General features: G+C 36.0%; 1 protein-coding gene across 4 annotated transcripts in view; it reads right to left on the bottom strand.

The window, feature by feature from the left end:
- LOC136033294 (TATA box-binding protein-like 1) overlaps nt 1-20106 on the bottom strand; it is a 45700-nt gene that overhangs the window by 6884 nt on the left and 18710 nt on the right. For 2 of the 4 annotated variants that reach the window (XM_065714063.1, XM_065714060.1), the window contains exons 4-5: nt 9933-10027; nt 1234-1429 (exon numbers count right to left, since the gene is read on the bottom strand). In XM_065714063.1, coding sequence (XP_065570135.1) covers nt 1236-1429; nt 9933-10027 — 289 coding nt within the window. In that variant the 3' untranslated portion in view covers nt 1234-1235. Of the gene's footprint in view, nt 1-1223; nt 1430-9932; nt 10028-20106 lie in introns of all 4 variants that reach the window. The other 2 variants (XM_065714062.1, XM_065714061.1) reach the window with 2 other exon arrangements.

Here is a 20106-nt window from a genome sequence, read left to right as displayed (position 1 = left end):
GGAATAACCAAAGCATGGAGCATTTTCAACCAACTGCAAAACCCATCATTTCCCAGAGGGGGAATCAGCCTGAAGAACAAAATCCGAGTCTTTGTGGCGTGTTTTCACTTCATTTTGTTGTATGGTGCCGAACCTGGCCGCTAAAGCGGTTTGGGCATGTTATGCTACACCAAATCGAGCACCTAGCCTGCCAGTCCCTTGAATTAAAACCCCTTCAGAGTGGAGGCCAAACTAAATCATGACATGCCACAGTGAAGAAAGACTTGGAACCCCAGGGAGGATTCCAAAAATACAGATGTAAGCGAGACAAACCACGGCTGAAAATGATTCATCCCATAATAGAAGATCGAAGACAATCGCAGAGTGGGATACAACCAATTCATGGCACGGAGCTGGGCTGAACACCTTATGCCTCGACTCAAGTGCAAGTACAGTTTATTTAAAAATAGTTTTTAAAATTCTGTTTTTAATTTAATATAAAGATTTTCTTCAAAACCATGCATCAAACACAAGCCTGATAAATAAGTCCACTTTATAATCATGGTTTTCAAATTTTTAAACATGCGTTAGTTTCTAACGTCTTATAGTCTTACTTAACGTCTTACTATCTTATTTAAAGCCTTGCCAATGCCTAAAACTTACTTAAAAAAAAAAAAATACAAATTAAAGTTACAAATCAAGCAAAAGTTTGATCAAAAAAGTCCATTTTAGGGTCTTAATATTCAGATCTTTTAACAAATGTTTGTTTTTGAATATACGTTTGAATAAATTAATGCTAGTAACAATTAATTAATTAATTAATGCTAATTAATGCTAGTAACAGCGTTGGCAGAACAGTTATACGCATTGTTTTGATTAACTACCTTTCTCATATAACGTTCCAGCTCAACCTGAGAAAACTGTTGGGGGGGGGGGTCTGACAGAATTTGGGACATATTGGCCTAGAAGTATTTCTTAGAGCCATTAGGCGCTAAAACCATTATTTTTACAACAATATACCCCCCCCAAGTGAAAATCCCCGACATCCACTTCAAACTGGACGTGTGCTATTTCTATAGCCTCATTTTAAGTAATAAGATATGAAGAACTAATATTTCATACTGGATTCCCCCAAAAACTAGTTTCATATCTCTCCCCCCCCCCCCGAAGAAAAAAAATATGTATTTCTTGGTCTTTGTTAGGGTAGTCAATCTAGCAATGTAGTTAATAAAAAAAGTCACTACTTGCTTGTACATTTATTTGAAATAAGTATCAATATCATCCTCTTCACTTTCTATTTCCTCCTCGCTTTCTTCTTCACTAATTTTTCTTTTCCTTTTGAGGCCAGCATTTAATCTGTCTACATCATGTTGACTCCTTTCTGTTCTGTACGGGTAAACCATGGGGTAAACATGCTCAATGGATCGTTGTACGTTTTCAACAGATGGCGCTATAAAATAAAAATAAAAATGATTAAAATGTTAGAATTTAACTGATCATTCCTCTGAGAATAGCTTAGTAAAGGGATTTTGGTAGTTATTTCATAGTTATGAATATGAATATGTCACTATTATGTCATTAATATGTATTGTGTAGTATTATGTATAATATAATAGTATTATGTCATTAATACGTCATAGCTATGTTATGAATATTTCATAGATGACCTTAACAGTGACATGTTATATCCTTGTATGCCTCAATTTCTAAAAACACAAACAGAAATAGATTAATACCTAACTTTACCTGCGTCAAAGCTTTTTCTTTAATTCGTTTGAAAGTTTTATCAAAACTATTTCTATATAAAAGTGAACACATTATCAAACACTTACGCACGCATTTATTTTAGGGAAAATTGGTGAGTTCGTCAAGTCTCAAAACCTAGCAAATTAATTAGAGAAAATGGAAAAAATCGGAAGTCTCTACATATCGCTAGATTTCGAAGAAGCCTCCTGCATACAGACCGAAACACCACAATATGAAAATATGGTAATAGCAGATAGAAGAAGACACAAGGAAGGAGACGATACTGATACCAAAAAATTACATTTACAGGCCTGAATTTTCAAATTTTCAACAAGAAATCCTTTATGCAGGGAGGATGGATGGATTCTACTCCCTAACCTCCCATAACTCTGAGAATATACTTGGACTAAGCCTGCAACACCCCAGTAATTGTCGATCACTATAAACTATTATAGTCTCACTATCTTTCTATTTCTAGCACCCTTGAAGATAACCTTAGTGCTGCTATATCTAGTCAATGTACGCTTGTGTTTACTTTGAAACCCTGTCTAGTCAGTTCTAATATATATGTTACTGTGAATGTCCAAAATCTGGTTAATTTTGACATTTATTGGTGAATGTCCAAAATTCCCTTTTTTTTTGTTTGGATTCAATTCGCTTTGCGAATCAGGTTTTCAGTCTTATGTAGGCTTTGATGGTAAAAGTTAAGATTAAATTAGGTTGCAATTCTCAGAAATGGGTTAAAAACCAAAGTTAACCTAACCTTTCAGTATCAACCCTTGCATAAAACTGAAAAAGTTCAGTGGCAACACTAACTAAATCCAAGGAGAAAAAAGGTATTTCGGACATTCACGGTAATATATACATTAAATATAATATAACAATTTTAATATAGTCTTTTGATATTTTTATACTGTTTGAAAGCTAGCCCTCTACCCCAATTTTATATAATTTGTTTTGCACCGTTATCAATTTGCTCTTAGCCTTTATTAAAAGGGCACCCACATACATTTCGGCGGGGGGGGGGAGAGGAGCAAAAATATAATTTAAGCAGTACAGGATTCAAAGTCATCCAAATGTTAAAAACACACAAATTTTGAAGTTTGCTTTTAGCCAGACAATCAAAATTGTTAAAGGTGTTTGGGTATTCTAAGCAGTTGTGGAGGGAGACTAGATCATCACAAACAAATTGAAAAGGGGTATCTTAACTTTATAATTTCACGCAAGAACAAAAATAGAGGTTTTAAGCTTTCTCCTTGAATACTTTTTCTTCAAGAATTGATAAAATTAAAACGCAAGCTGATGATACAGCACTGATTGACATATACAGTATGCCTTTATCTTGCATATCTTACATGCCACTATGACCAGTGGCGTATTTAGGATTTCCATTCGGGGGAGGGGGGCAGCTAAAAGCCATCAGAAGTCCACAAAATTACAGCAACAAAGTATATTACTATCATAGTCCACTTTTTGAGGTTATTTATTACTATGCTACAAAAAAGGACAAAATAATGAGTTCAATTGACCAAGTTAAAGAGCTCTAATCTTCCTAACCATTGACTCAGATGCAAAACAACATAATCACTGTAAATACTTTTACATTTTAATCAGTCTTGACTTCCTCCCACAGCCGCTTAAAATATCATCAATATTCACCTTGACATCACCATTGATAGACATGTGTGCATAACCATTCAATCTCCTCTCTCCTGTCTTATTTCGGGGGTATGTTTTAAGCTCCTTTAACACGCTAAATGCACATTTTGCAGATGCTGTGGTAACAAGGAAAGTGGAGAATACAACCAATAGTGAACGCACAGTTGAATAAAAGCGATGTTGCACACACACCAAGAGTTTCAGAAACTTTACTGGGACGACAGGACTTGCCTATAGACCTACATTTGGTTTGCCAGTAACTCAGCTCAGCAAGGAGACTAGTCACAGAGGAACAGAACTGCTCACAGTTTTGCAGCGTTGTCATAACCTCGGCAAATACAGTTTTAACAATAAAATGAGGAAGCACAAGTTGGATTTGAAATGCCACAGCTCTTTGGTTAAAAAATCTCATATCAAGTTGTTTACATAGCTGCTCAAGGTAAGGGGAAAAGATAAAGTCCTTGCATAAATAGAGTTGTGTCTGAAGAGGGGGACGATCAACAATGGCGTCCTGGTATTGAAGCAAGTGTCCCAACACTTTCAGCCGCCTGGACTGCTTTTCAATAAATAGAAAGTAAATCCACTTCCGATAAATCTTTTAATGCTGACATCCATAGATTGATACTTTTACACTTACTTAAATAACTTCGAAGACCACACTGCCTTTCAATGACGAAAGTGCAACAGTTAAAAATAGGGATGAAACCTTTTATTGACAGTGAACAGATATAAAATTTTTTAACTGGATATTTCGAACACATATACAATGTTCATCATCAGTGTCATCAGTGATGAACACTGTATATATGTTCGAAATATCCGTTTAAAATTTTTTATATCTGTTCACTGTCAATAAAAAGGTTTCATCTCCATTTTGAACTGTTATACTTTTTACACTTACTTACTTGTACTTGGGTCAGGACAACGGCTGCGAGCTTTCCCTGGTATCCAATAGTTCGTCAATTGAGATCCATCTTTGGCGGTCTAAGGTCCATTCTTGAGTGATTTCGAGCCTGTTCTTGTCCCACCGTCGGCCAATGCGGTGAAATCCCCCTTTGGGTTCGAGGTCAGCTTTAACGCAAGCAAGTCACGTTTTGCGTTGTCCCCCTTGGCGTTTAATCCAGCCGGGAAGAGACTGGCAGTGAAGGGCTTTTTTGGTCAGCGCCTCAGATGGTCGGCACCAGATGCACCCGTGCCAGGGCAGACGGTGTGTACTGTACTTACTGTACAGTAAGCAGTAGTGGAAAGAGACCAGATTGTCATAAACACATTGAAAGGGAGTATCCTAATATTTATAATTTCACACAAGAACAAAAATTGAGATTTTAAGCTTTTTGCTTGAACGGTTTTTCTTCAAGAGTTGTTAAAATCAAGAAGCGATCGTTTCCTTCTGAAGAGAAACGGAAATTGAAAGCAGAACCGAACTTACGTTTTCAACAAGAATCACAGGTAAAATGAAGCTGAACATGGTTATGGCTGCTACTAAGGAGTTGGCTTTTATATCACACCAATATAAGACTGGTTGTCGACAAATCTCTCCAGTACTCAAACAACAGAAGGCTCCAGTAAAATTATAACACTATCCTTCCTTTCAATCCACCATGTGTCATTTTTTGTCTGCAGCAGAACAGATGGCAAGCAGAAGCTAATAACTCAATTAGTTTTGGGAAAGAGGGAAAAAACGACTTTTACAAGTATCAATACAGCATTTGAATGAAGTTCAGTCTGGAGTACTTGACCAAGGCAAGGTTTAAACAATGCAAAGCACAATGCATGTGAACTGCAGGTATATACTGCTTTCGTATCTCTGCTTCATCGCTTTTTGGTAAGTAGACATGTTACTATTTTCACCAAAGCCAATTCCAACAAACTTCTTCAAGTCTAATCCAAACTCTAATCACATTCAAATAATCTGCTTTGTCAGTCCGACACCGCTTAAGTCATTTGCGGTGTCAAAGTTCAAAACGTTTCTTCTACTTGATGATTGTCATAGAAACGAACGACAAGAACAAGCTGCTCTTTTGAAACTACATTATTCGTCTTATCGACCAATATTGAAAAGCACATCGGATTTTTCGCTCTATTAAAATTGTGTCCCAAATAACATAGCCTATACTATCAATGGTATCATTTTCCACAAGAAGAGATAACATTTCGCATTTTTAGCGGATAGTTCGAAACGCTCCCGCAATTTTGGCTTTCTCGTCGGCATAATTGCCAGGAAGGTTTCATATTTTATTTGATTTTTATGCTAATTCCGAGAGGTTTAGGAGAACTGACTTTACGATCACGTTTCTCCTTTCTTTGCAGGCCTTTGTAGAAAGGTCTTGGTTCAAAAACGGGAAAATGAACCCAGGCCTCAGAAGATAGGGGGACAAAAAAAAAATGCAACTATTGTTGTCCAACAATCCGGTCTTGCGTGCCTTGGCTCATAGACAATTCTCTCCTCTTATTCAACATGGATTTTATGAAATTGATGGCAATAACGAGCAACAATCACGTGAGCTGTTTTTTTTTTTTTTTTTTTTTTTTTTTTTTTTTTTTTTTTTTTTTTTTTTTTTTTTTTTTTTTTTTTTTTAGTTTGATTCTTGAGATTAGAAAGTTGGTAATTACAAAGGAGCCACCGTGACTCTAGTTTTTGTATCTGTCTTCATTTCACCCTATCTTTCTCAAAAGAATAAACAGTCTTCCCATTTCTATGTGTTTTCAGTTTGTAAAAAAAAGACCAGTTAGACAATCAACATATTCATTTTCTAAAACTGTTAATAAAATAAAAAACCAAATAAAATATAATAATAAAAACCTGTGGTCAAAGAAACTACCCCTCTTTGCAGAGTAGCTTCTCCAACATAATTTCGGAATTACGGTGGCTGCTTTATAACTATAAAAGATTTTGAAAATTTCTGAACTTCTTTAAGGTTAATGAAGAAAGTTATTGTATTACTAAGGTTGGGATTTACAAGTAAAACATTCACTTACAATTTGAAGTGCAATAAGGTATTTGGACTTTTGTTGAGGTTTTCATATTGACCAATAATGTTGAAAATAATAGTAGATCTACCTTCAATAGAAAACTGATCTGGACGATTAGCCTCAATGCAATGTTGTTATAAAGCAAATCTGTTTCATTCATTATGTCCAATTTTTATCTAACATTAAAAAACGTGAAAAATGGAAAAGGGTGTATGTAGCTCCAGTAAAAAAGGTCATTGATTATTAATCCTTTGAGTGGAATGGTTTGGCTGGGAACGAGATTAGATGAGTACCTTCTACCCTTGGATTTAGGATCCTTGTCAGAGAGGGCGAGAGTTCGAATCCTAGTGTACCCAGTTATTTAGTTTGAGACGAAGGTCAGTGGCGTGACTCTGTAAGCTCAGCCAGAGTCGACCTAGCTCTAAATGGGTACCTGTAGAAATCTGGGGAAGGTAAACAGGAAGGGTGTGTGAAAGCACCGGATGGTTGGCCCCAACCCGCCATTGCAATTCCTGGCTAAAGGGCCAAGAAATGGAGATCCGCAACGCCGGTAGGAACTGGTAAGTCCAATGCCGTATTCTTTACCTTCTACCCTTACCTCAACAACTGGAACAGTAGGAGTTAAAACACGATCTTCAACAACTACATGTACTCTTCTTGAAAAAAAATATATATGTAAAAAATTACAAAGAAACTGCTGATAGTTTCGTTTCACCATTATGATATTTGTCAATATATTTTCTTTTTTTAATGTCACAGTTACTTTTTTCTTTTACATTTTTTTTTCTTTTGAAGTATCGCATAAGTAACATTGATTCAAATACTAACAACAAAGCTTACGCAGTTTTCAACATTAGCAAATGTAATCACAAGAAGTATGAAATAAGAGTTACCAGAGACTCGAGCTGAGGAATGGAATAACAAATTTCAGCTACGGAAATGAGAGATATACTAAAAGCGTAGGATCTAGGACTAGACATATATATAAAAGACCTGTAAAGGGAAGAAATTTTATTTCCCCCTAAGTAAGCTAGTAACCATGACCATGAGATTGTGCGTTTAATCTGATTAAACCGTTGTAACTTTAAAACCTTGAAGCAAGCTGTTAATAAAATATTTGTAATAATCACTCAGGCGCTGAAGGATACCATGGAATTACTAAAAAATAACCGCACACATGGTCTCCAACATGAAATCGGGGGAAAGAAAGGTTCATGAGTTCTTTTCCATTAGAAATTTTACCATCCATGACATCTATTGTGTTTGTTTGCAGGGGTTCCAACTGGGAGTTTCCACTGATAAAGCAGTATTTTATTCTGAAACACTTGACCTCTCCCAGAAATGGTCTCCAGAATGGAACCACAGATCTCCTAATATTGAGTCATCCGCACCTGCTAAACATGCACCCAGAAAATCGCTACGACTACCAGCTCACTCAAAGTGCTGTTCAGCCCTCGCTTGACTAAACCCCTCTCCGGCTCGAGTTTTTGCCAAAGTAAAACTAATATAAAAGAATATCGTATAATCAGCTTAGGAAGAAAATGTTAGCAGCTCCCAAGGAATCCTCTTCAAATCTTCAAACTGTAGGGGAAGCCAGGCTATGAGCCCAAGGGGCGCAGCTAGGGTTTTGAGTTGTTTTTTAGGGGGGGGGGGGTGTATAAAGAATGTGCCAACAAAATTGTCAAGAGATCAAGACAGTGGGACCAATGCAAGAAGAGAGACCAAAAAGCAAATCACTAAAAATAATTAAAATCCCAAACAAAACGATCAAACATACAATAATGACCCCCCTCCCTTCCCAAAAAAAAAAAACAACTTCCTCTTACAGAGGTACCATAAATTGTACATTATTTTATACTTGTATATTATTGTATATTATAACATAAGTACATTATTACAATTGCATTTTGTTATTATTTTAATTCTAATCATTCATATTTCTTTGGTTTAGCTCTTCTTCTTGTTTGTGTCCCACTGTTTTTATTTATTCCTGTTTTCGTTTCTTGGTTTTCATCCCCACTGAAGACGCTTGGTATTGATGGAGGTGAAATATTAGTGTTATTTTTTTCTTTTCGTGTCCTTTTCACTGGTCTTAGATCCCTTTTCCTTTCCTAATATTTTTGTCTGTATCATGGCTGGTGAGTCCAGCTTTAGATCTTTTGTTTTATGAATAGCGGAGGAAATGCTAAACCTTCGGCAGTGAAACCTAAGAGACTTATTGCTGAAAGTTTTGATTGTACGTATTTTTGAAGTCCCGTCACTTAAGTGAATGCATTTTAGTGACAGATTCTCAGTACTTTTCAAATACGGCTTTTACCATGTAAAAACAACTTTTAGCTAAGTCTCGTTTGAAGTTTTCTTTTTGTAGAGTTTTATCTCTCTTGGTTGTTTATAGCTAAGTAAAAGTTATTTAAAATAATATTTATGTTTTGCTGATGATGGCCCTTGGACATAGGGTAGAAATATTCATTCAAATATAGAGTTCCACTGTCTTTCGAAAAGATTTCCCTATTGTTCTTGTTGTTGCTGAGGTTTATGAAGTTAAACAGCCACTAGGTATCTAACAAGAATGGTGTCTAACAGCCACTAGGTATCTAACAAGAATGGTGTCTAACAGCCACTAGGTATCTAACAAGAATGGTGTCTAACAGCCACTAGGTATCTAACAAGAATAGTAACAAGAATGGTGTCCAGCAACAGCAATAAAGAAGTACACCTATATAACTGATTTTACCAGCTTGATGAGGATGATTTTATTAAGCGATTAAACCTTTACAAGTATTTCACTGCTAAAAGTCTACAAACTAACGCTACAAAGAAATTTTTTTAGAATAAATGAAACTAATAAATGCTACAATCAAAGAATCAAAAACACTAAACCAGTCTTCTAGTTGAATACAAAAATCTGTTCAAACATTTCCTTAACACTATCAGAAACTACTGAATTAGGACAAAATGGGAAATTAATTCCTAGAAACTGGAGTTCTAGTTCCATACCAAAACATTGTAAAAATAAACTGGGCATTTTGCCGGCTTCCAAAACCTTTTAAATCCTTTGCAATGGCATGGAAGAGCTCGCATATCGTATATTGACACGTATATACAGTTATGCAAACTCGATTTATTTTTGGAACACAGTGTGTGGTAGCGATGCAAGCGGCTGGAGACAGGAAACTGGCAGCACAGCTTAGATAACCAATATTGATATCTAAGCTCTGTATGCAACAAAACAAAATTGCGCTCCCGCCTATGGTGTTGTAGTACGATCTACGCGTCAGAGTGCGGGCTTGGAGGAGGCGCCAAGTTCAGAGCTCTGTACCAAAAGCTTCTCATAACTGTATTGGTATCTAAGCTGTGATTTAGAGCTACTTCAATGAGATTTCATGTACTTTCTCTTCGAAGCATCTTGTGTCCCATCTTAGTTAAAAGGGGAATGAAATAAATTTGAGGTTTATCTATAATAGAGGAAAACGCTTAAATTATGACATTAAACATATTTACCTAAATATATATAAGCGTCTGCAATCAAAAACTTTCGTAGACAGAGCTATAAATTTATAATCAAAAACACTTACCAGTAACTGTAATACTACCAGTGGAGAAGATTTTGAGTGTTGCTTTGGGGTCGGTCAATTTCATTGTTGCTCCAGGATGTAACTCAGGTTCATAACTAAAAATAAAATAAAAATAAATAACAATTTAACGAATTCTAGCTAGTACATTTATACACTTATGCATTCATCAACTGCGCACATAGATATAGAAATACTAATACCTATCTAGAGACAACCATGCAGATTTTGAAAAAAAAAAAAAAAAATGAAAAATTGAAGGAAATTAAAATGACGATATGCAAATCCATAAACATTTTTTATGTTTATAACAACATTTTATAAACATTTTTGACGCTTAAACTATATTCTTGCCACAATGTCAGAAATATTCTGTGTTAGTAAACGAAGTTTCTACAGTCTAATATCGCAAAAGCACATCCAGCCTGGGAAACGATCGCCATATCAAGCGTTAATGTTTTACGTGTTGAGTTAAGATCTATCCGACTTCGATTTAAAATAACTCCCATAGCCCTTCCTTAACGTCTTCATTTTGAAGAGCAAACTATGTTGTGGGACAGATAGCTGACAATCCCGTTTGATACTCCCCGTCAGTCAACTATAGCCCATCCAAGCCCCTCCATGACTGAAATAAACCATTTTTTAGCTCTGTTTCGTTTCATTATTATATGATTAAATGGCATTTTCCCATGTTAGCATTTATGTTGCTTTACACTATCTATCTAAGTGGATTGCATAAACCATTGATACATCTTTCCTATAGTTGCTTTTTTTTTATTTTGTTTTTTCCCTTGTACGTGTTTGTTATTATTTTTTCTTGAACTTTGTAATTTGTCATTGTTCTTATATCTGTTTTTTCCTTTGTATATATGTTTTGCCTTTATAGTTTCAATCCACCCTCTATTACTTCAGCGTATTTATATGGATATTGTGCTCATTTGTAAAGATATTGTATGCATTTATTGTATGATAAATCAGAATGATTTTTCTTTTCTTTTGAATTCTTATTTTCTTAATAGTTATCTTTGATCAACCACGTAGTGCTGGTAAACAAGAGGCACATACACTTGACGCACTCCTTGAATCTATGTTTAATTCTAGTCACAATTATCATACTAATATTGATTATTGTAATGCAATTATGCCCTCACTCTCTTTAAACAATAGTTTTAATGTATTTTGTTTGAATGTGCATGGGATAAGAGATAATTAGGGTAGTCTGAAATCATATTTGTGGCTTAATAATTCTTGCCTTTTTGATGTAATAGGTTTAACAGAAACATGGTTATCAGATAGTGAAAATTTAACAGCTTGTGATATGCATGGTTATACTGCTGTTCATGTCCCTAGAATGCAAACAAAACGCTCAAGGGGTATTTCTTTATTTATAAGATCTGATATAAATTTAGTAGACGGTTTGACCTTGAATCCTTGTTTACATCAGTATTGTCTAATAGTAGGACAGTTCATTCTCTTGTCATTGATCTGAAAAGCCATTTTGCAAGTTACAACGTTTGTTTGTTTTATAAGCCCCCACCTTTTCCAATTCATTTGTCCTGCGACTCGCTTCTTGTGTGGGGACTTTCTTTAAAAAAAAAACATACTTGTGTTTTGGGAGACTTTAATTGTAATATGTTAAATGTTGGATCAAGTGATGATTGGGACCATCTTTTTTTATGTACTTTCTTCTTCTGTGCTACTGCCTTCAGTTTTTTTCCTTCTCGTGTCGACCCAACAAGAAATTTTGCCACTTTAATGCATAATGTTTTCATTTCTCATTCTCCTACTTTGAAGTTTACTTACGGTCTTGTTTTTACTGCTCTTTCTGATCACTTTCCTATTTATATATCACTATTTATGCCTAAGACTGAGATTGCTGAGGATGAGCAAGGCCAGTCTTCTTTTAGAACTTTTAAAGATAAAGAAATTTCTAATTTAAACCATGGTCTTCAGAATAATAATTAGTCTAGTGTTTTTAAAGCTATATGCAACAAGTTTATATATGTGTCATATGGGAACTTTGTTGGATAACTATTTTCCTCTTAGAAAGAGGCCAAGGAATTTAACACCCAAATGTCGTTGGAAGTCTAGAGGTTTGATCAATGCTATATATGAGGGCATCTCTGTTCAAGGCTGGATGTAAAAGTAAGACAATGAATGATCTTTTGAAGCATAAACATGTGCTTACTTCTTAAGTACTTGCAGCCAAAAGCTGTATTTTTTGCGTCGAATGAGTGTAAGGGGAATTTGCGCGAGGTTTGGACTTTAGTTAATGAAGCTCTTTCCCGCAAGAAACTCAAACAGTCTTCCCCGAACCTCACAGGAAAGCTAATTAATCTATTGTGTACAAAAGTTCTTCAGTAAGCGCCTTTGATTCGTATTTCACCACACTTCCTTCGGTTCTCATTTCACACCAGAGTAGAGTAAGTAGTTTTCCCATAGCAGAAAAGTCTTTTATCCTTTCCTCATGCAGTGATACTAAAATTTCTAGAATTATTTCTCAGCTTCCATGTAGCCGTTTAGTTCACGGTTTTGGTTTGAGTAATGTCCTTAAAAAATTGGTTAGTTTTTACCTAGCCCCATCCCACATATAACTAACCTCTCTCTTTCTTCGGGTGTTTTTCCGCATGTATTTAAAGTTGCTAATGTTATACTTTGCATAAAAAAGGCGATCAGTCTCTAATTTCAAACCATATACCTATTTCTCTTCTTCCCCTCTCCTAAGTTGTTGAAAGAGCAGCGTATCTTAGACCCTCTTCACTTGAATTTAGCACTGACACGACTGCAGGAAGTTCTCCCACAACTAACCGTCAGTATAGTTTTCGTCTCACTGTTTCTACTGTGCATGCACTCTCAGATGTAACAGAGATTGTGTGAGTTAATCTGGACGAGGGGTTGTGTGTTTTGGGTCTATTTCTTAACTTTTCAATGGCATTTGATACGGTCGACCGCTCTTTCTTCTGTCTAAACTATCTTTATTAAGAGCGCATGGAGTCCCACTAGAATGGTTAAGGTCTTACATCTCAGGATGATCTTAGTATGTTTCAGTTAATGGTATTTCTTCCTCTACTTTGCCTATATTGAAAGGGAGTCCCACAAGGCTCTGTGCTTGGACCATTTTTGTATTTAACTTATATTAACGATATTGTTGATGGTCTTCATCCCCGTGTGCACCCTGTTCTTTTTGCTGAAGACAGTAACTTTTTCGTTGCTGAAGTGGACCTGCCACGTCCTTAGCTCAGGATCTTCTTGATAAAAGTAAAGGATTGGTGCTGGTCAAATGGCATGGCTCTTTTATTGTTCTTCCCCCAGATGTTATGCTTTTTCTTTATTATGATTTTCTTTTTCCTTTCCTTTCTTATTGCTGCTCTGTCTCGGGTAGTACTAACAAATCTCTTCTGTGCTCACTTCAAAGAGCCCAAAATATGGCAGTGAAGGCTATTTTTCTTCTCCCTTGGCTATACCCTTTCTCTGATACCCTTATTTCTAATGATACTGGAATAGCTCCTTTGGATCGTATTCGGCCAACAGTAATCTTTATTTAGTGCATTCTGCTTTTCTAGATACACTTCCACCGTCTCTTAGCAGTTTTTCACGCAGATAGGCTCAGGAAGGTACTCCTCTTCTTTACGTAGTTCTTCTCGTAGATTTACTTTACCTAAACGATCATCAACAGCAGCTCAGAGGTCTCCTGTTTATCGATCCATTTTACTATGTAACTCCATCCCTCCTGATGTCCCTCTATCTCTCTCTGCAAAGGCAGTTTCACGGCGGGTCTTTCAAGTCCAGTAATTTTTCTCCTTTGTTTTTTTTTAAACTTTGAGTTCTATCCCAGTTGATATGTATCTCTTTTCTCTTTTTTAAATCATTCAAAGAAACTTTTCTATCAGTTAAATGTCTGTGTCTTATTCCAGTGTTTTATTATTGTATGGATTTTAGTGTTTTTGTAAAAATCCAGTGTCTTATTACTGTATTACTTGGGCCAAGTAACTGTTTTACGTTTGTATTTGTTTTTATTTAGTATTAATAAATGATTGATTGATTGAATACCAGCCTGACTGGACTATATGTAATACATAAGTTTTTATTGGGTGGCGTACAAAAGTTCTGATGTAAACCCATCAAGAATATAATGACAAAAAACACCTTAAAATAACATGTTTTCTTGGAAAACAGAGGCCGTGGCCTCAAGATCAGTGCTTGATGAGACTTAAACCTTATATTTACCACATACCGGAATATAGAAGTAGATAGGCTTCCTCATATCAATCTTCCGAAGTTGCATTCTTCAACTGGAAGTAAGCGTCACCTGATTTTGGATAGTCATACTGCAAAGATATTCAATTCTGCTGCTCAATGAAATTCCATCATTTAAATTTAATTATATAACCTTTTCCCAAACAGTCCCTGAATGATTCGAAAGAGGTGCAACGCGTCTATATGTGCTTAGTTTGGTGGGGTGTTGAGAGGTCATAGACCCATTTTGTGCATTCCAATTATACAGAAAATCTGTGCATGACAAGCCATGCTTCATGGGGCAAATAACCGTTTTGTTCTAGTAAAAATAGGTTTCTTTTTATTATGAATAAACGCAAAATAACTCTGATTCCAACAGTGTGTAATGCTCCACCTTTCTATTGCGATATTTTATGAGTAATGGGCTACTTGCATAATTCGAGAGCCTCGCTCCAGTGGATGCGTTTATCATGCTGCCCCTGGAGGCACAATAGCCCTGGATAGCTTCTGATCGTTCCTCCATTAAATTAACTACGTTGAACTTTTATCTTGTGCCGTTTAGGGTTGTGGGGACGTCTGGATGAATATGGGGCGTTGAAGGGTTTACAAGTTGCCTTCCGAGGCGTTTTGGTCCATAGAAAGTGCGCTAAAACCCATCCATTATGTATGTTGACGCCAGGAGAAAAAACAAATTAATGGAAGACGAATCGTCTTTTACTAATTCGCTGGTATCTTATGGACTACGAAGATCACTTGTAAATCCTATATAAAGTGGCGTTCACATGCAGGTACCACTTAATTCCCATACCTAGATGTGTATGCATAGCTATGCAGATGCCTGGGCTCATAAGTATAGTCAAAAATACATGTCAGCGCCACTAATCAGCGTATATGATAAAAATATTGACGAAATAAGTTCCCTTATTGGTAGAATTTAAAATTCTAAGCACAAAGTTGTAGACTTTAGAACAGCCAATAAACTGAGTTTTACCTATGAGTAGCAACTGCCTGGAAATTGACGTCTAGTTTAACTAGATAACCACGCATCCTGCTTAAGAAAGCTGCTTAATTATTCTTATTTATTGGAAAACCCGTCATACAAAGAGAGGAAAAGACGGGGCAATAAACGAAAAAAAGAAGAAATACACACTAAGTGCGAAAACAAACACCTAAAATAACACAAAAAATATATCTTAACTACTGGGCCAGTACCGACGACCAAGGATGGTTCAATTTCGTCAAACGGGAATTATAAGCACGAATTTGCTTTTCCACAACCATAATGGGGTCAGCAATGCTGAATTTTCTAACTAGATAAGAGTTGCAGGTCGAAGGGAGAAAACGTAACATTTTGCGAACCGGAAAAAAAACTGAACAAGTTTTTGACCTGTCAAATTTTGTGAGCATTACCCAAAACGGCGATATGTACAGGTAATGTGGCAGAGCGACAGAGTTAAAAAGTTTCGAATGAAGACTGCGGTTGAAGCGTAACTTATTCGTTACAAAAGAGGCCCATGATAACCCGACTCTACGTTCAATATGAGCAATTAATAGTTGTCGTGTGTGCATTATTGACGACCAATGTGAAGAACGAGGTAGGCGATATGACCTACTAGCTTAATCCTACTATTTCCGAGGGGAAATAGTAGGATAAAAATCTATATAAAAACCTTATGATGCATTTTTTCCAGTTTTTTTGTGTGTAAAAAAAAAAAATCGGGATACACCCTTCCATATGAGTTAGAACTTCCACAGTATTTAATGCTTTATTAGATGAGAGACAAAAATTACTCGACAACTTCAAAGGGTTGATATACATTCAATCTAAAAGGTTGCCATGTTGTAATGCTATCATAATTTTTTTAGGGCAAAATGTTGATTTCAATAAACATTTGTACACTGAGCCAGCTCAAGATTCAATTTCTGAGCTGAAAATTCGATAAATATAATATTCAGCCCAAAACTAAATCTTGAGCAAACTCAGTGTACAGCTGTTAATTAGAAATACCCATTTCGCCCTCCAGAAATTGTTAGAAAAATACAACATGGCAGCAGTTTCACTTGTATGTACATCAGCCCTTTAAAGGGGTTGAGTAACTCATTAGTGCTTTAGCCTTTCGACTTGTTAAACGCCCATAGCTGAAGGTGTTACTATATACACGGTAAACTTAAAACATAAAAAAGTACCAGCACATACGGCTGTCTTCGCCGCCTCTTCACTTTTAGTGACGTATATCAGCCCTATCGTCAAGCAATGCATTACCATTTTTTCCCTTTGAACTTGTAAAATACCAAATGGTGCAGAAATTCCGACGTCAGATCACGTTGAATCCCACAACATAATTTTTTTGGAGAAATCCATGGAAACCTTTCTAGAGAATATATCTCCATTATTCCTAGAGATTAAATTATATTGCAGACATGAACGATTTTCAAACGAAAATTGAAAAAAAGCTCTGTTGGTTTGGTAGTTGTCAATTTACAACTATAAAAGAAAGACATACGATCTTTAACCAGTCTATAATGAAAAAGATGCAGAACGGAACCTATCCAGCATAGTGTTTACATCACAATGCCATCGGCAAGACAAAAGGATAGTAGGCAAGGGGAGCTCTCAAGCCCCTCCAAGGGGTCAAATTCATAACTTCGATAGAATGGAAAAGCCTGAGTGATAAGAATCCTTATCTCCTAACAAATCGGAAACAATCACGTAACCTGACAGGGGTACCCAAAACGACTCTGAGTAGGCAGTAGTCTAAATTAAAGCACCAGTAGGCTTCGCATCCTTAACAAGAGAGTACACGTTCTTTTTTCTTTTTAACTCGCAGGTCTAAAGGCAAGCGATTACATCTCATGATGGAGATTGCATAGAGTAAATGGGTTTCATTAAAATGGGATGAACGTAAGTCGTGGTTTGGCAAGTACAAGCTACCCTGTTTTGTCCCACGACTGGGGGATCAAATTGTAACTTTCAGATTTTTTTTGGAGAGGGGCAAGAAGACTTATACTTTTGTGCTTGGGAGAAGGGGCAAAAACTGTTTTCTCTGAGAGAATCATTCGAGATAGTCATTGCATCATCTAACACTACTTCTGAAATGAACAATCAATATGATAATAGGTGCAATATCTCTAATCATAAAGTTAGGGAAACGAGATCGAGGGGGTATGACTCCACAATTTAGTACACTATCATCAGTACATGGCTCAGGTTTCAACACGGTATGCCCCTAAACTTCAGACCCTCTAATCATACAGATTGAAAATTGACCGTAATTTCAATAAAGTGTGATACAACCGCCAAATTTGTGCTCAACGCCCTCTGGAAATCTTTAAATGGCAAGGTGAAATTCAAACATTTTCGGAAAATTTACGTAAATTAGGGTTTGGACTTTTAAACTCCAATATCACCTTCAGATTTATAATTAACACGCTCCGAAATCCACAAATACCTACTTTGGTGGGAAGCTAACATCAATTGCTTTAAATAGCCTATACTTAGTGTATTTTGATTTTCAAAACCTTACTGTTGCCTTAGTAATTTTTAAAGATTAACATTCAATAGTCTAGGACCATTCCCAGAGTGTTGGAGAACGATCGTGAGTCAGAAGAAGTACATGCCTATATGTAAAAATTCGAAGGGGAAGAGGGGGGCTGGTAGAAAGAACACGGTACCCATTTCAGGTCCTAAAATCATAATAGATTGCATGTATTTGCATTCCATTGGGTTCTTTGATAGAAATCTCTTGCAAGTCTCCTTATTTCCTATAAATGAAACGAGGGGTCACATACTTTTCTCCACCTGGTATAAATGTCAGAGTGCCACTTATTCCCCCACGCTTCGGCCCGCTTCCCACAAATTACTATGGTGTATACGGTTCCTAAAAGTGGGCCTTTCAAAATGAACACGATTACAATATGACCAAATCGTCATAAAATTCAACCAGACTATGGAATGCGATGTCCTAGCAGACATCTGGAAAACACTTTAATTCACTACTGAGCGGGTGATAATGAAAACCAGAGAAATAATTGGTTGTCAAAACACTTGTAAAATTAGTAAGAGCGGCCTCAGATAATGGAAAATCAGAAAAAAATAAACCGCAAAAATTTGGCATAGATTCTTAATCCAACTAGGTCAACTCGTGTACCCCATGTAAAACTGATCAGTCAAAGGGGAATAATTAAGAAAAACAAAAAGAGTAGAGAAACGAACAGTTCGTGGCAACGAGCTGTAAATTAAGTGCGATTCGGGCCAACAGTAACCAAAACTGTAAAAAAAAAACTGATAACATTTAATATATCAAAATAATTTTCTGTTTATGCTGATTTCAAATATATAAATTCATCAACTTCAATGTTACACATCAAACGCTTCAAGACTAAGAAAATTTGCCTGATTTTCGAAAAATGGGGAAAACACCGCCAAAAAAGGCAAGTGATCAAAATAAAAACCGCGTTATCAGATTGGGGATATTAAAAAACCCTACTGCGGAGGTTTCAAGATCCTATCCACAAAAATGTGGAATTTTGTCTTTTTTTCCCAGAAAAAGATCACGGATGAGCATTAATTTCAATATTTGTGCGTGTTTGCGATTTCCAGGGGCGATCATATTGAACAGATCGTCCAAAAAGATCGGGAGAGGAATCTTCCTCACAAAATAAATATTCCTTCACTTCCAAATTGTCAAAAAATTTTCATTCTTCTCTATTTTATCTCCTGAAACTACCTCACGGCTTAAAACATTATCAAAATGTTCTGCCCATATATATATATATATATATATATATATATATATATATATATATATATATATATATATATATATATATATATATATATATATATATATATATATATATATATATATATATATATATATATATATATATATATATATATATATATATATATATATATATATATATATATATTTTAAAAAAAACGAGGGTGAGAAAATCAACAAAGAGCTAAAAACATATGGCACTTAGTAGTTTAAGAACGTGTAGCTTTCCTTTGCAGGCAGGGCCGTATCTAGTTTATTTTTCGGGGGGGTACAAAAAAGACTAACAAACACATCAAAAATTTGGTTGTATGCATTTTTGTTAAATTTTACGAACCGTACAAACATTTGGGGGGAGGGGGCGTCAAACCCCCTAGCAACCCCCCCCGGGATACAGCCTTTTTGCAGGCATAGCTGTCCTTGGCAAGAAAATAGATTGCTAATGGACGACAATCTCTTTAACGGACGAAAATCGATGCTAAATTTAATTAATTAGTTTTGCTTATTCAACATGGCAGCACTGACGAAAGTGTGATACTGCCGAACGTATGTCGGTGCCTGCGTCCCATATACATTACAAAACCGTTCATCTAAAAGCTTTTCGTCTAGAAAAATTTATTACCACACCGTTCATCTAGAAATGATCGCCAAGAAACTTTAAGAAGCTGTTGGGTACACTTTTGCAGAGGTTTTATGCATAAATTTTTTTTCACCCCTCCCACCAGACCTCCTTAATACTTTTTGCACTTGAAGAGATTGGAGACCCCTGAACACAAAGACTTGAAAGTTCCTTCAGTTCAAATGTCACATTTTCTGAATATTAATTATCCCACAACGCCCAAAGGGTAAGTTAACAAATTACAGAAATACATTATTGAAAGCGAAACACACAAAAGTATAATAACAAAAAAAGAAACAAACGATAACTTGGAAAAAACTGAATGCTACAATAAAGTCTTTCAAGGAGTACAGTATGCGAGAATCTTGGAAGGAAGTGACGAATACAGCGAAAGCATAAACGCTGGAGATTAACCCAACCTAGTTCGAGATCCTGAAGTACGACCGGATCACTTTGTCGGCGATGAAAATGGCAGAATACAGACGATTCTGCTTACTGAAGCAGGTCTGAATTCCCAAAAGGTTAAGTGCCTGTTAAACGA

This window comes from Artemia franciscana, chromosome 11 (assembly GCF_032884065.1).
Source record: "Artemia franciscana chromosome 11, ASM3288406v1, whole genome shotgun sequence".
Lineage (NCBI taxonomy): Eukaryota > Metazoa > Arthropoda > Branchiopoda > Anostraca > Artemiidae > Artemia > Artemia franciscana.
The sequence above is the reverse complement of the archived record's forward strand: the minus strand, read 5'-3'. Positions and strand labels throughout refer to the sequence as shown.